General features: G+C 53.4%; 1 protein-coding gene across 1 annotated transcript; it reads left to right on the top strand.

The window, feature by feature from the left end:
- Nucleotides 1–919: 919 nt before the first annotated feature.
- On the top strand, nt 920–14,075 carry LOC130578716 (chloride intracellular channel protein 2-like). Its single transcript, XM_057375015.1, has 6 exons — nt 920–1,162; nt 6,131–6,240; nt 6,634–6,759; nt 7,740–7,846; nt 8,215–8,396; nt 8,527–14,075. The coding sequence occupies exons 1-6, from the start codon at nt 1,106–1,108 to the stop codon at nt 8,686–8,688; spliced, it is 744 nt and encodes a 247-aa protein (XP_057230998.1). The 5' UTR covers nt 920–1,105; the 3' UTR covers nt 8,689–14,075.
- The last annotated feature ends 2,211 nt before the right edge of the window (nt 14,076–16,286 follow it).

Below are 16,286 nucleotides of genomic sequence, written 5' to 3'. Positions count from 1 at the left end.
GACAGGTCTTGCCCAAGGGTTAAGCCCGTGTGTGCTGGGAAGCTGTCTCTGCTGTCTCTGCAGCCAGGATGATCTGACAGCAAACATTTCCCTCCCATCCTGAGGAAGAAAACAAGCTGTTCACCCTTCCTGTGAAATAGCTGAATTCCAGGAATGGGGCACTGCTGAAGGTCAATCCTGGAGACATCCCATCCCACCATCCTGCCAAGCACCATGTAGCTGGGTGGCTGCCAGGGGCAGTCTGGGGTTCCCCACTGCTCCCCAGCATACTTCAGCACCTTTTCTCTCTGCCTTAGCTGTTTTGCAATCTTTCCCACCTAAGGGCTGTGCCCACCTTCAAAAAGTCAGTGACAGGTGCCCAGGCTGCTCCACTCATCTTCCCTGAGCATTTACTCTATCAGCCCAGCTCCTCGCAGCGAGGGGGGCTCAGAGGAGCCCATGCAGTGGTGCGCTGGGAGAGGAGCTGCTCCCTCCCTCCGGGCAGCTGCCTGTCATAATGCAGCCACAGGCAGCAGTGGGAAGGTCAGCCAGGTTCACCCCAAATTAATAAAAAAGCTGGGGCAATGGACACCGGCATGAGGGTGGGAGACTGGCAAATGTCCAAGACTTGAGCAGCAGGAGGAGCAACAGGCAACTCTGCAACAGGCAACGCTTCCTCTGTAACTCTGCAACAGGCAACGCTTCCTCTGTAACTCTGCAACAGGCAATGCTTCCTTGCTCCCAGCTGGGAAGTGGCGGCAGCGCTGCTGTGGACACCAGAAATGCTGGGGATGGCAGCCCAGTGCTCAGAGGTACTGGAGGAGCGCCTGGGTGGGTGCGATAGACTGGAAGGGGACTGTGAGCGTGACCAGATAGACCCATGCTGAGTCACGTCTGAGAGGCCCTACAGCTTCCTCCCCTTGCTGGCGGGTTCTGGCACACACCCCATTGCTCCTCCCTTCTTCAGAGGAAAGGAAAGTGTGAGCTCTAGCCCTCTGCAGAGTGAGAGCCGCCAAGGGGCCCAAGCCACCAGCTCTCTGAAAGCCTCCCCCATCAGAGCTCTGCAGGGGACAGACCAACTCACCACAACAGTGTGTGGCCAGTGGTCCTTCCCCATACTGCTGGGATGGATGGTCAGCAGCACAACACCACCAAGGAGCCTGAGATTGAGCTGTTTGTGAAGGTGGGTCTCGGGGTGGGGGGAAGTGACTCTTTGGCTTACCCACTCCAAGATGCAGCTGGGTGCAGGTGGTGGGAATTCATGGGTGTCTTCATGTTCTGCGAGGCTGGAGATGGGTACCAAATTCAGTGTCACTCTCTACAAAGGCTGGCGGAGTGGGTGCCCAGACAGGGGGGACCACGTGGTGGTGTAGGGACTGTGGGGTGTCATGGCCAGCAGTCTGAAAGATGCCCTGATCTCGCGGTGGTTGTGCACCTTGGAGAAATGCCACTGCTGGCAGCAGCATGATGGAGGAATGGAAACACACTTAAAACCCAAGTAAGACAAGCCCCAGCCTGGGAACGGCAAGCAGGAGGGGCTAGGAGGAGCCCCTTCAGCTTCTGATGAGAGCAGGGTCATGAAATGAGCATGGATGGCTTGGGGAACTGATGTGGGAATCCACATGCAGGCAAGATGGGGTGGCATCGCAGAGGGGTATTTGCTGGAAATGGTTTCTCTTTTTTTATCGCTGTTAAGGGAAAGTTTTCACTGTTAAGCAATTTTCCAAACCCTTCCCTTGGAATATTTTAACACTCAGGTTCAAAATATCTGCAGCAGCCATGGGCGGTACAAAAAGCGAAGAGCCAAAGCTGGTGGCTGGTAACTGTAACTGTGTCTGGCCACAGCAATGCGGGGCGGGGGGGTGCCGGGACATGCTGTCAAGTGACGGTGAGGGTGATGCCTCTCTGTGCCACCTCATCAAGGTTTTAAGGATGGTTTTCCTGTAGTCACTCAGGTTCCTGGGCTTCATTCCTCTCCTACTGGAGCAGTTCGGTGCCTAAAAAGACAGGGTCAGAGGCACTGGCTTCCCCGGCACAGGCACCCAGCAGTTCCAGGCACTGAATGGTGCTTTTCTTGGGTAGTAGTTGGACATATGTGCTAGAAAGGATTATCTGAGCCTTCCCAGGAGAGATCTCCCCCATCCCCTTGCCAAAATTGTAGCACTTCTTGCTGGACATTGATCTTGGCTGAGCTCAATCCAGACAAGCGTATTCTTGGTGAAAGTAATCTGAGTGTTGAATTCTCTGCTTAACAATTCTTCCTGGCATGGCTGGAAAAGGAAATGGTACATGCGGTGACTGTAACAGCAGCTGGACATTCTAGGGGGTTTTTAGAGGGAAGTGAAACAGAAAACTTGCAGCATCATCAACACTTCCTCTGTGCCTTAATTTAGCATGAAAAAACCCTCTTGACTTGTCTCCTCACAGAAAAGTTGATGCTGTCTCCCTTTCCCAGCACTCAGGACCCAGCTTTACCAAAGACACATTTAGTGGCTTTGCTGCTGACAAGTACCTTCCTGTACCATCAGCACCTCCCTGGGTTGGGAACGCACCATACATGGCTGTTACTGTGATCAGTGACAGCTGTAAATCATGGGGGAAGCTGGTGCTTCCACAAGTGCCTACTGGCATAGCATGGCATATCATGGCATGGCATGGCACCCTGCCAGACGTTCACTCTGGCAAATGCTGTAGTTACCATGCTGAGGATGGACAGGGTGCAGAGCAGCTCCTGCTTTACCCTAGGGTTTGGAGTGGGTGGTTCCCAAGGGGCTGTAAATTGCTCACCCTGCCATGTCCCTGGCAGGAATATTATCTTTCTGGCTGGGAGGTTTTCCCTGCCTGGGAGGAGGGTCTGCTCCGCACCTCCACCAGATATTTAGCTACTTCCTGGCTCTCAGGGTGGCTGTAGGAGCTGTGGCAGGTCCCATGGGAGCTGAATATTTAGCAGTGCCCCAAGCAGGCAAAGCTGTTCCCTTCTTCCACTGCATTTGAGGTTGTTTCACTACAGAGAAACCACAGGAACTGCCAAGTAGCTTTGGGGTTTGAATGCCCTAAGCAGCCTTGTGAGGCCTCAGAAAGTTGGGGCTAAAAGCTTGCAATGTCCTAGAAATACTGTGCTAGCCCACACTGGGTTTATCTATCAGCTGAGGGCAAGAGATTGAGGAATGTCAATCTGTGCTCCCACCCTATTCCTGCCTCAGTGGGAGGAGTGGCAGAGGTACTTTGGGGAAGGAAGTGAAGAATGATGACTCCCCCCACCCCTGCTGCTCTGCATTTGCTAGCAAGGGAGGTCACATGGCTGCAAGTCTCCTCTGAGGGCCCCTGGCTCCCTGAGGCTCCCCCCATGGCCACTGGTTGCCAGCAAGGCTCTTCCAGAGCCTGATGTTCCCCTGTAAGTGCCTGGGTGCTGGTGGAGCTCCCCTCCACTTCCTTCAGATAAAGGTTTTGGCTCTAAGCATCCTGTTATGGGCCTGATTCTTTCTCCCTGCAGAGGTCATTCTGATTTTCTTTTCGCTCTAGTCCAAAATAACCCACCTCTCTATTTTTAAAAGATGAGGGGGAAGACCAGCCTGAAGTGCTTAGGGACTGGAGCTACTAGACAAGCACAGAGAAACCTGAAGCAGGTGATCAGAGTGTAAGCCCAGAGCAGTCTGAGCGAGGGACACCCATTCCCCTCACTGAGCCCCCACCCCACCATTTGTCCTCTGGCTCCACCAGAGCTATGTGCTGCCATGGTTCAGCACAACAGCTCCTGGGAGACAGCAGGACAAATTAAACCATCTCATTCCCAGCCTTGTGCCAGGCCAGGGAAGTTGAAGAGAGTGTAGCTGGCAGGGAGGGCAAGGAGGAAAGCATTGGTTCTCATGCTAGGCAGCCACAAATGCACATGCTAAGCTGTTGATTCTGGAGATGCTCCAAAGAATGACATCAGTTTGGAGTCATAGGTGGCAGGGGTGCTGGGGAAGGGGAGCAGAGATGCCCTGCACTCTTGCCCCGGCCTCGAGGCTGTTCTTGGACTCTCCCCTCCAGCTGCTACAAAGGAAGTCTGAGACCCAGTTTCACCCCTTTCCAGAGAAGCCCTATTTGCTATTAATGACACAGGATGCTCTTGAGCTGTAGCCCCCTCTGGGAGTATTTGCTATTAATCGACACTGACCAGCGTTCCATGTAGGTTCAGCTTCACTGTTGGGCACATCCCAAGGAATCAACATGTTTCTTGGTTCTCATTTCCTTCTTCAGGGACATAATTTCACGACAGCTGAGCATAAAAAATATTTGTTAAAAACAATTTTCTTTCCTCTGGAGTGACTAAAAGGTCTTAGCATGATGGAAAAGCAGACTCCCTGCTCCACCTCACTACCTGGAGTGCTGGGGGTTGTTTTGATCCATTTACTGTCCCCTTTAGGGTGAATTTGACGTCAGCGTTCTCTTCCTGAAGAAGCTGAGCGCTCCAGACTCCACAGGTTTTTGGGTGTCAGTGGTGACTGGTAGCACCTCCAGTCCATGAGAACCAGGCACAGATCTCTGCCTCCTCAGCCATCTTGTCTTTAGGTCGCCAAAGAGGTGCAAGCTCTGGAGCCACATCCGGCTGCCCACCCTGGAAGTTTGTGCTGCTGCTTGATTCCATCAGATCCTTTAAAATTTCATCACCATCCTGCTTAGCCTCTGGACTTCAGCTGACTATCAGATAGGAAGGCTTAGAGCAGAGCTGTCCCATCACACACGGCTCCGTGGGAGCAGGAGCCTTCTGTGACGGGGCTGGTGCGAGCTGTGCTGCTCCTCCCTGCCAGGACAGAGTGGACACATGAGCCAGAGCACCACAGTTCACATACAGCTTAGGAACCCGTTAATTCTCTTAAAGAAGCTGAGCTTCCTGTGAGCCATTTTGCCTCTTACCACAGCACAACTTCCTGCTCACAGCAGCATCTTGGCCAGTTTTTGTGAACGGGGAAACCTGCTGTATTCCCCTTGCCAAACTCTTCATGAGATTTTTCAGTCGTTTTTGTAAAGGATATTTCTAGCTGCTACATAGGAAGGAAATGTGCTTCACTCTGCCTGTGGCTGTGCTCATGTAGAGGGACTGAAAGGGGCTCCTTTAGCAGCTGACATTCATCTCTGTTTCATGTGTGGGATGCCAGTGTTGCCTTGAAAGGCCAGTTTTTAATAATGACACAGACACGGTTAAGGGGATAAAAGGGTTTTACCTCGGTATTTGGGATCCCAGGTGCACAACTTGATGGCAGAATGCACACACATGTACAGCACGGATACAAGTTTATAGGTTTCAGGAATTAGCATATCTATCTAGGATTCCCCAATCAGAAACTTAACAAATGCAGTAATGTCCCCCTATTCTAATGAATCCCCCCCGGATGAGGTCAGAGCCCAGTTTACACAAGATGTTCTGGACAGAAGGCTTCACCCAAGGCTGGAGCCTCGGGTTTAAGATAGCACAGGGCACACTGACTCCTTCCTCAGGATGTTTGGTCTCTCTGCCCAGCAAAACACCTAAACTAAGCTGGAATATCAAGCTTCAGGAATTACAAGCATGTGGGCTAAGGGGTGCAGGGGAATGCATAGAGGGTACAGAAAGCGTAAAAAGGAAAAGCAAAAATCATCAGGCATCACCAGCACAAATTCTCTTTGGCACCCATCTCTCCCTCCTGCACCCAGCCTGGGGCAGTCTGCTGGGTGTTTCTTGGCCTGGGGACATTGTGCTTGGGTTCATTAAATGCACATGAGACCGGAGGCAGACATGAACAGCACATGAAAACAAACTGCTCTTTTCCTGGCAAACATGAGCTCATTTCCCTTCTCCCACCCTCTCCAGCCTGGCCTCCTGGCCAAGCGGACCCTCCCTTCCTCCCCATCCATTAGAAATCACCCTCCACCTTCTCCCCCTGCTTCCTTCTCCACTTCCTCCTGACTTTGTCTCACATTTCTGGGAAGAATCCAACCCCTGGCATCCTGAGGATGCTCTTACATTCTTTCCAGTGGCCCTCAGGGCCATGGCTCAGGGTAGGTCCTACAGCTGAGTTCCCTGGAGCTGGGAGGGTCTCCCTGCAGCATGCTGTGCCCAGTGGCTCTCTAGCTCCAGGCATCGTGTCTATGGAAGGGTTAAATCCTCATTTTTCTGCTTTCCTGGCAGGCTGGTCTGGATGGAGAAAACATCGGAAACTGTCCCTTCTGCCAGCGCCTCTTCATGGTGCTGTGGCTCAAAGGGGTCAAGTTCAATGTCACCACAGTGGACATGACCAGGTGAGGTGGCACTAAAGCCCTGGGCCAGTAGTGGGGTGAGACACCCCCTACTCAGCTCCCCTGTCAGTACTTCCTCCTGCCTGCTCTGTAGTCAGGGTGTCACTGCACAGGGGCAATTGCTGCTTCACACTGCCCACCTCATGTGGGGTGCAAGTGTGGGCCAGCATGGACTTGGGCCAGGGACTCCCTGGATGTGAGGATGACTTGGAGGCACCACAGGGCAGATCCAGGGGCTGAGGACCACTTGTCAGCTCTCCAAAGCCAGCAGAGCTGGGAATGCTCCTGGTCCTGTGCCCCCTCCTATTCCCCACTTCTGCCGTGGCCACTTTTCTTGGGGACTGGTGGAGGCAGATGTGCTGCGGGCTCTGAATCAGCTTGTTTTCTCTGCTCCAGGAAACCTGAAGAGTTGAAAGATTTAGCACCGGGCACCAACCCACCCTTCTTGCTGTTCAACAAGGAGCTGAAAACAGATTTCATCAAGATTGAGGAGTTCCTGGAGCAGACCCTGGGTCCACCCACGTAATTGCAAACTCACTCCTTCCCCCTTTTGGGGCCTGTCACAGCATTGCACAGGGCTTGGCAGATTGGGAAATTGGGTCAGGGTGACAGGAGGTGCCTGAGGGCAGCCCATGCAGGGGGATTTTCACGCCAGGCCCTGAGCCTGCTCTGCAGGGCAGGGTAGGACCTTCGATACTGTGGGGCTGGAGCCGGTGGGGAGGGTATGGGGATGATAGGAATGGAAAACAATGGGAGGAAATGCACCAGCCATTGCACCCTGTCTCTGGGGCAGAGGGGGAACGTGAGGAGGTCCCTGCAGGGACTTCAGCCATGGTGGATTTACCACAGGCTGTGGCAGTTCATGTTGAAATAGAGGGTGAGTGCGAGACTCCTGTGCTTGTTTAGATTCAGTGCACTCAGCTGAGTGAAAGCAAATGCCCTTGCTTGACTGCAGCAGTGCAGGTGGCCTATAGAGCTGCTGGAGGGGAGCTGGTCTTCTCTGAGCTCACTGGGGAGCTCCCAAGGCTAAGTTCCCCTGTGCACCTCCCTCCCCCCCAACTGCTGCAGAAGAGGAAGCTCAAATGCATTTGTCACCAGCCTCCTTTAAGGTGTCTACCCTTGCAGAACGCTTTCAGATGTGAGCAAACAGAAGACAGTTCCTGAGGAAGTTATAGGAGCTTCTGGCTTCCTGAGACCCTTCTGTACCAATGTGCATCCTCTGGGCTGTGCCAGAACTGCCTGCAGGCAGAGCTCTGCTCTGGGCCTCCACTGCCACCATGTCTCCTTATTGTGGGGTTTCTGCCCTGAGATTATGTCCCAGGATAGATGACACAGTTCACAGGGTGGCAGCCGCAGTAGTTCACATCATCACGGTTCTCCCACAGCCAGATGAGCACCCTCTGCATCCTCCAGTACCAGCCCTGGGCTCTATGGCCTAGGAAATGATGCTGCTGCATCCCTGCTCCATCCCTGCCTGCACTGACATGAGTGTCTTTTTCAAGGTATCCACACCTGAGCCCCAAGTACAAGGAGTCCTTTGATGTGGGCAGTGACATCTTTGCCAAGTTCTCGGCATACATCAAGAATCCACGCAAAGAAGCAAATATCAGTAAGGATTGTGGGTTGCTGGATTCTAGTCAGCTACGCTGCAGCAGGAGAGATGCTTTTGTCTGCAGGAAAATCCTGTCATCAGGTTAAGGCTCCTGCTGCCTGCCTTACCAAAGCCTTCTTGGGAAGTGGAAGGGCAGAGGGGAAGGGTAAAGGCAAAGTTGTCTACTCCCTCCACAGGGATAACAGCAGAGCATGGGGTGATGCTGCTGTAGTCCCCTGGGCCAGGGTCAATGTATCCCAATAGTGTGGCTCTGAGGGCTTTTTCCCTCTCTGCAAAGCATGTTGGAGGCTCAGCCACCCCAGTCCATGCTAAAGCTTGCCTGGGAGCCCAGGGCACTCACTACTCTCGGTTTCCTGCCCTCCCAGATTTTGAGAAGGCTCTGCTGCGGGAGTTTCACCGCCTGGATGTCTACCTGAACACTCCTCTCCCAGAGGAGATTGACCAGGACAGTGTGGAAGACATCATCATCTCCAAGAGGAAATTCCTGGATGGAGACCATCTGACTCTGGCTGATTGCAACCTCCTGCCCAAATTGCATATCATCAAGGTAATGGCACCAGCCTCCAGGGCCAAGGTGGGGGGGCACCTGCTTCGAGAGGAGTGGACAGGGAGTCCCCCTGCCAAAGCCAGAGACTGAGTTGTGGAAGTCAGCCTCTTCCTCCTTCACTCTCTTCTAGATTGCAGCCAAAAAGTACCGTGACTTCGAGATCCCAGAAGACATGACAGGTGTCTGGCGCTACCTCAACAATGCCTATGCCTGTGATGAGTTCAATCACACTTGTCCTGCAGATGAGGAGATTGAGCACACGTACGCCAGTGTTGCCAGGAAGATGACCTAACCGTAGGGTCGGGTGGGTTGTGAGCATTGCCCTGGCTGAGCCCTCTGACTCTGCACTCCTGATACAACCAAAACCAGCCAATGGAGAGACTGGAGAGGGTTTATGCCATTGCTAGCTCCTGCCTTTCAGAAACAGCTCCTTGCTTCACAGCCCCTGCCACTGCCTTCTTCTGTGCCGCTGGCTCCAACCCCTGGGCACCATCAGTACTGGCTACATGTATATACTGCTCCCATCCGGATGTAGCTGCATCCCTACTCCCTGAACTCTCACAGCCTGTGACTACGTGTCATGGGAAAAGCTGAGAACTAGCCTCCTGCAGTGGCGCTTTTGTGGAAGAGATGAGATCCACAAATGGCTGGGCTAGCCCAGCCTCCCCATCCCCACCTGTTAGCCCTGTGTGGTCCCAGCCATCCTGTGCTTGTCCTGGATCCCAGTGCTTCTCCTGGACTGGAGCTGTTTACATTCACCTGATGCCAACCTGCTCAGCTCCTAGGGCTGGCATTTGGGCAACTCTCTCTTCCAAGGCACCAGCTTCCTCTGAAGATATGGAAAGGGTCTGCCCTGGCAGCTCATTGCAGTGTGCTGTGCTCACTGTTGAGGGCTGTGATGTGGATCTGACTCCTCATAGGGCATGGGGGCAGGGGGGTGCTGGGGGTGATGCCTGATGCAATAGTGCCAGGATCAGCTATGGGAGGGAACAAAGGGAACCTGGAAGAGGGCTGAGGTTGAAGGGTTGAGGATCAGGGCATCCCTCCCACAATTGCCAGTGTCCAGGGCCATGTGCTGCTGTCTGCAAGGTCCCACGTGGCTCCTGCCAGCTCCTGTACCTTGCAGGACCCTGCAAAAGATGCAGCCGTGCTCTAGCTCCATAACCCCCTAGTCCCCACCAACACTTCTGATACCTAAGGCCGGGAGCAGCCACAGGGAAGGGCACGTGTTTAGTTTCTACACTGGAAAGCCCAAGAACAGACAGCAGCTGTCTGGCAAAGGACTGTGTCTGTGGAAAGGCGTGGGCAGGTCTGGTGCCCCTTGGCTCAGCATGCATTCACATCCTGTGTTGCTGACATGTGTCAAAGCTGCTCTGCACAGCCATGACATCCCATGTACCCCCTCAGAGACCTCCAGCTCCACCAGGACTCCCACCAGAGCTTGAGAATTTGGTCAACCCTCCCTAACCAGCCCCAGAGCAAATTGATACTGTACAGTAGGCGCGGTGGGTTCTGTGGGAACTAAGCAAGCGGAGCCCCCTCAGCCCTCACTGCCACTTTCCTCTTTGCACTAAATGTGTGTCCTTGCAAGCCTGCCTCAGATAGTGCTGGGTTTGGGCACTGGGTTTTATTGGGTTTTGGTTTGTTGTTTTTTTTTAAACTAAGGACAGCAATAAACTATATTTTAATACGCCTTTCTGATGTGCTGTCAGCCAGGTGCAAAGGCTGCTAGCCTAGAGGGTGCTGTGGAGTGGAGGGGTCTTTCTTGCAGTGGAAACTCCTCTGAAATTTAGCAGAAGTGAAATTGTAGCCCCAGCCTCTGCTGGCCTGGATCACTGGCATGCGTGTGGCAGGAGAGACATTGCCTCCCAGGGCACAGGCACTGCTGTCTGTCAGCATCACATGTGGTGGGAGGATGCAGCACCCTGCACAGGATGGGGATTCAGTGACCACAGGAAGCTGTTCTAGTGAGAGGGATTTATTCATCTGCTGCTGGCAGCCAGCAGGTCCCTGCCAGGCCATGGTGGTCACTCTGCCTTGCCACAGGGCCACTGCTATGGGACAAACAGTGGCATGCACCTCAGACCCTTGTGAGCCTCTTCGCCTGCCCTATGACACTACTCTTCTGCTGCAGATCCTCTGCCCTTTTCCCTAGCAGGGACCAGAGACTTTGTAAAGCTCCATGCACACCAGCCAGGTGAGGGTCATGCATAGATGGCCTGACTGGAAGGCACTGGGACAGTGGTGGTGGCTATCAGGCTGGCAGGCAGGCAGAGCTCCTCCTGCACCCTTCAACTGGTGACAGTATTTCCTGTGAGAAAAAGGGAAAGACCTGCATGTGAGTGGCTGCAGCAGTGCTAAATTACAGACCAGAAGTGTATAAGAAGGAAGGGAGATGTCCCTCTCTTCTCCCAGGCTCTCTTTCAGCTTTGAAGTCTGTTTTAGGGGAATAGGCTGGAAGCTGAATGCCCTAGTCCAGATCATGGGCATTCTCCACCCCAAACCACGGGGTTCTTTCATCCCAAGCCCATTCCCCTGTTTGCCGTGGCCTCTCTACAGGTCTGTGGTGGCTTGGGTCCCCACACCCACTGGGAGCTATTGCTAGATTGCTGAGAGGACGTCTCTGTCTGGATAAATCCCTGGCTCTGTAGCACCATCTTTCATCTTCACCAAGATCTTCCACCTGCCATGGTGCAGCAACCCAGTCACCCCAGTGTGTGCAGTGCCCACACGGCCAAGCCAGCCTCCAAACTCTTCACTTCACTGCCAGAGCAGGGCAGGAGCAGCAGTGGCTCCTGAGCAGGGCCCATTTACTGGCAAACAGAGATGGCGTTTGCTAGGATCTCATGAGGAACTGTCCCACAGGTGTTCCCTGCTCAATGGCATCTCCTTGGCTAGAGAGTCATCCTCATTCACCAAATGATAGAGAATATCCTTCTGGAGAGTACTTTTATTTCCTGAAGATAAAATAAAAATACACAAAACATCCTGAACAGGCTAAGGGTTTGGTGTGGGTGGCAGGAGCTGAGGGAAGGTATATCAGGAGGGGAGGTGACATAGCACCTTTGCCTGCCCCTCTCCACACTCCCCAGTGCTCACCTAGCTTGCAGCATCCTTTGTCCTGCATGCATCCCTTCAGCTCTTCCAGAGCATCCTAGGGCCTGTCTCCCTCTGTGTGTGTCCCCACACCAGCTCCATCTGTGGGCCCAGGTCAGCTTCAGCTACAGGAGTCACCCTGGCTATGAGCTACTCTCTGGTCATGGCTCACTCCTTCTCCTGGTGCAGAGAGAGCCTGGTTTAGGTTCTGGGGTGACTGGAGTCCTGCCAGAGTCTTGCCATCAGTCAAGAACCCAACTGCACTCTCAGATGGGTTAACATCCACCAGCATATGATCTGGGTTGGATGGGGAGACAGGGAGGACACTCCTGATGCTGCCTGGGACACTGCTGGCTGCTGTTGCTGCAAGGGCACAGTGCTGGCTCATAGTCAGCCCAATGTGTCCTGTTCCCTGGGGCTGTTCCTCCCTGAAGACAGGACTTGGCACTTCTCCTTTCTGACCAGCACAAGGTCTGGCTTTTCAGAAGCTCTGCTGTTCACCATGGCTGTGTTGTGTCAGGGGAAAGTGCTGTGGAAGTCTGGGCAAGTTAACCCTGGCTCCGGTGGGGTTTGGAAGACGATCAGAAGAGAGCATGAGGCCAAGGTTTGGAAAAGCATGTGCATCCACCCTTCTTTTTTTCATGATCTTCCTCCGTGAGGGCTACCACTTGTCTTTTGCTCCTTTCACATCTCATAGCAGCTTGAGGGCTGTGGCAAAGCCTTTGGGCACCTGGGTATTCCAAGGTGATTCTCAGTGCATGATCTGGAGACAGGACTCAGTCAGTGACAAGGTTCATCCTCTGCTGCGGAAAGCTTCCTTGCTATAGCAGTGTTTGACCTTGCTGGCATTCAGAGGATCCTCTCCCCTTCATCCCAGAAGCTGGCCATGCAATTCCTTCTTCTGGCTGTTGTGTCCGTGAGCTCCAGGTGACTGATGCAATCCTGGCCTCCCTGGCTGGGGTCATCCAGGGGGCACTCCTGGGGCATCCAGGCCAGCAAGTCCCTGCAGACTGCAGAGAGATCCAGTCTGGGCTTCACAACAACAGGAAAGTGGTGAAATTCAGAGCAAGTGTTGGGATGTGGGGAGTTTTGGCTGAGACGCAAATATCCATCCTCTTTCTCTGGAAAGAAGGCAGAGAGTGATGGAAGCCTGTCCACTAGCGTCCATGAGACAGCGACATGAAAGATGGCTTTTCTGAGAGAACAGCACTGAGGTGATGCACACTCTTCCCAAAGCTGCAGATATGGAGGCAGCCCCCAGCCACTTGCTGTGTCAGCTGGGACCTGGCTCAACTCTCCTATGTCCAGTTTTTTCCCAGTTCCCATTTGAGATCCTATTTTTTCCCTGACTTCAGTTTCAAATTACTGTGCTATCAGCCAATTGGCATTGCTTCTAATTACTTCTCTTCCTCTGGAAGGCTTTAATTTGGAGAAACCCAGCTGGAATTGATCCCTTTGGTGACCTCAGCTAGGCTCTTCTTGCATGTGCAGCTCATGCCCTACCTCACCAAGCACTATGTCTCCCGAGGGCAGTGGGGAAGCGACTGACAGGCACAAGAAGATTTTAAGTTTTCAGGAGCTTAAAGTCCTGAAGTGTTATTCATAAAAGAGAGGAGACCAGACAACTTGTTCAATGCCTTTTCCTACCGACACTGAGACTGGGGCTTAGACAGGTTGAACAGTACTTGCTTCATAGGTGCTACATGGAAAGTCCCTCTGAAATCTTGGCATGAGATCCATATTTTTCAGTCCCTCGTGTCCTCTCATCTTGTGGTATGGGTCATCACAGTGGGACTTCCTGAGGAAGATGGGACAGGATGCTGAGCAGCCTGAGCATCTATTGTTTAACCACGAGGCTGACTGTGACCCTGCTGACCACAAAACAGAGGTTCTCATTTTCATGGAGTGGCTGAAAGTGCATTATCCAGAGATCATTGATTGCCTCTGTTTGCCAGACCCCATCTGTCAGGCATGGATCTGACTGGGAAACCGCTGAGATGAAGCTATCATCCATCCCAAGTGGGCACATCACTCAGCTGGGAATTTTCTCCTAACAAAATTCCATATCTGGAAAACAGATGATGGAAACAAACAGAATCCTGCTAGATTTCATGTCATAGAATGAAAAATTCTGGAGACAGGCTCATCACATTTCCTGTGGTGCCATGAGGAGGAAGCACAGAACTCCCAAACTTGGAATGCCTCATGAGCTGACAGGCACCAGCTCAGAGGGCAGCTTGCTGGTCCTGTCTGTCACTGGGAGCACCAGGATCCTAGGGGCCAGAGAGCCACTGGAGCAGTGCCAGGAAGTGGGAAGGTGTTCAGCTGAGCTGCCTTTCCTGTGGGCTACAGGACCAGGGATCCCCTGACGTGCATCTGAAGAACGGGAAGCACAACAACTGGCCAAATATCACAAATCCTGGCAAGGTAGCTCCATCCAACACAGGGACGGTTGTCCTGTGCTATAAGGGGACCTGGTGACAGAGCTAGGTGGCATATAACTGTCAGGATGCCCATGGCACCTCCTGTGTGCAGAAACTTGCCACGCATCCCCAGGCGAGGGCACTCCCAGACCAGTGCATGAACCAGTTTTGCTCTACAGTGCCCTGGGGTGGCCTGGGCATCCCAATCACCCTGCCTGGGTCCCAATCTGCTGAGCTGCATGAAAGCTCCTGCCTGGAGAGAAACCACACAGCAAGTTCACCTCTCTGCAGCCTGTCAGCCCTGTGGCCCTCTTCTTGTACGTCATCCAAACACACCACACTCAGGCTCCAGCTTTTGGGGTGCTCGCATTCCCCACAGATGTCCTGGTGGGCTTCCCAGCCAAGTCAAGCAGCTAAAACCACTGAGAGAGAGGTGCAGCAGGAGCCAGTGGTCTGGATGTTGCAGCTTGGACCTTTTGTCAAACCACAAAACCTTTTTGGTTTGAAGGATGGAGTCCAGCAGGACAGCTCCAATGTTGCTGCTCTGTGCTGCTTCAGGGACCCACCTGGAGCTATGGAGTCATCACAAAGGCAACTTGCACAGGGAGGCTGAGTGCCAGGGCCTCAGTGAGGTCCCAGATCCTTGCCATATGCACAAGTGTGCTAGACAGTGCTTGAGATGGCTGTGAGGTTTTGGGGTGGCTCTGGGCTGTCCCAGAGAGGTGGCAGAGCAGCTGCAGTGACAGGCAAGAGAGAGAACAGACAGAGGAGGGTGGGCACAGGAGCAGAGCAGACCCTTCTCTTTGCAGCTCTGCCTCCTGTGGCTTTCAAAGGCAAATAGGGATGGTCCTGGGTACTGGCAGCCTGCAAAATATTAGAGCTTGATTTCCCCCTGTCATTCTAGGGGCCACCACATCTCTTACGGCTCCCAGACACAGTGGTTCCCACTCGGCAACTGTGAAATTAGCCTCCATTAGTCCCCAAAGAGCAATTTTCCACTGCCCACCACTTTCGTAGGCTGGCAGCTCCGCTCTCTGAGAATCAGTAATAATATGCTCTTGCACAGTCCTAAACCTGCTGTTTCTAATAAAGAGCTATTTGCAGCTGCATCCGTCTTGTTGCTTTGATCTGGCAACGGCAGAAGCTGAAAACACCACTGAGAGAAGTCAGGAACTACCGATTTATCATGATGAGTCAGAGCTGCCAGCAACCCCCGTAGCAGTAGCTGCAGGCACAGCGCTGTGCCATGGGGCTGAGGCCAGCACCAGAGGCAGCATCTGCCCTCTGAGACGGTGGTGCTCTAAGGTGAGCTGGGTGCCTAAGGCCCAGTTGCTGGCTCAGCCCTTTCCAGGCTGTGGAGGCAGCATAGAATGCTGAGAGAGGAAGCAGCTGTATGCAGGTGCCTGAGGCTGCAGTGGTAATGGAGGGACTGGTCCGGTGTCCTGCACGCGCCTGCCTGGGGCTGGGGGCATACCTTGACCCAGGTCCATCTTCCAGCGCAGTCAGTCCTGCTCAGCACATAACACCTGGCCAGGCAGACCAAGGTGGAAATTTAAACCAGACACTCCACCCAGAGCCTGCGCTCTGCACAGCGGTGACAGGTCTCTGTTGGGACATGCTGGGACCTCGCCCTGCAGTGAATGTTGCATTTTCTCTCTATGGCTCTGCAGAACCCTGCATGCTGCTCACACCTCCGAGGCTAAGCAGAAACCCCCTCTCGCATCCACTTGGAAACTTCAGCTGCTAATTGCCATCTTGAAATGTCACAAGCCTTCTGCCTTTTTCCACTCCCCATGAACAACTCTTTCATATGAGTGGGAACATTCCAGCTGTTCAACCACCTGCTACCAGTGAGTAACTGCCTCAATCACCCATGGGGACCCCAGCAACCTTGTCCTACCACAGATTCAGGAAAAAGTTTGCCCCCTTCTGACCTGCAGAGATCTGGCCAGCTGTGACCAGAGCACCAGCTGTGCCCTGGCACAAGCTCAGCACCCACAATACAGCAGCCACAGGACCCAGTCTTGTCCCATTGCACCGGTTCCATGTCCTGGCAAACCACCCAGGACTAGGCTGGAGCAACACGGTGGATGCTCTGCTGGGCCTGGACAAACTCCTGCCTGGGATGCAGCTCCTGCCCAGAACCTGTAGCACAAACAGTGGAGCAGCTCTGACTGATGCTCCTGCTGAGATATGCCTTGCAGTGCCTGGGACCCTGCAGTGACCTTCCAGAGTGGCATGGAGGTGGAGGCCCTGTGGACTATGGGGATGAAGCAGTTGAACAAACAGAACTCCAGACATGTAGGGCTTGACCATGACCTTGAGGCATATCAGAGACTGTGAGGGACAGAGGAGATGGTGACTGGACACC

Source organism: Malurus melanocephalus, unplaced genomic scaffold (assembly GCF_030028575.1).
Source record: "Malurus melanocephalus ecotype Western Australia unplaced genomic scaffold, MMel_1.1 scaffold_237, whole genome shotgun sequence".
Taxonomy (NCBI): Eukaryota; Metazoa; Chordata; class Aves; order Passeriformes; family Maluridae; genus Malurus; species Malurus melanocephalus.
The sequence above is the reverse complement of the archived record's forward strand: the minus strand, read 5'-3'. Positions and strand labels throughout refer to the sequence as shown.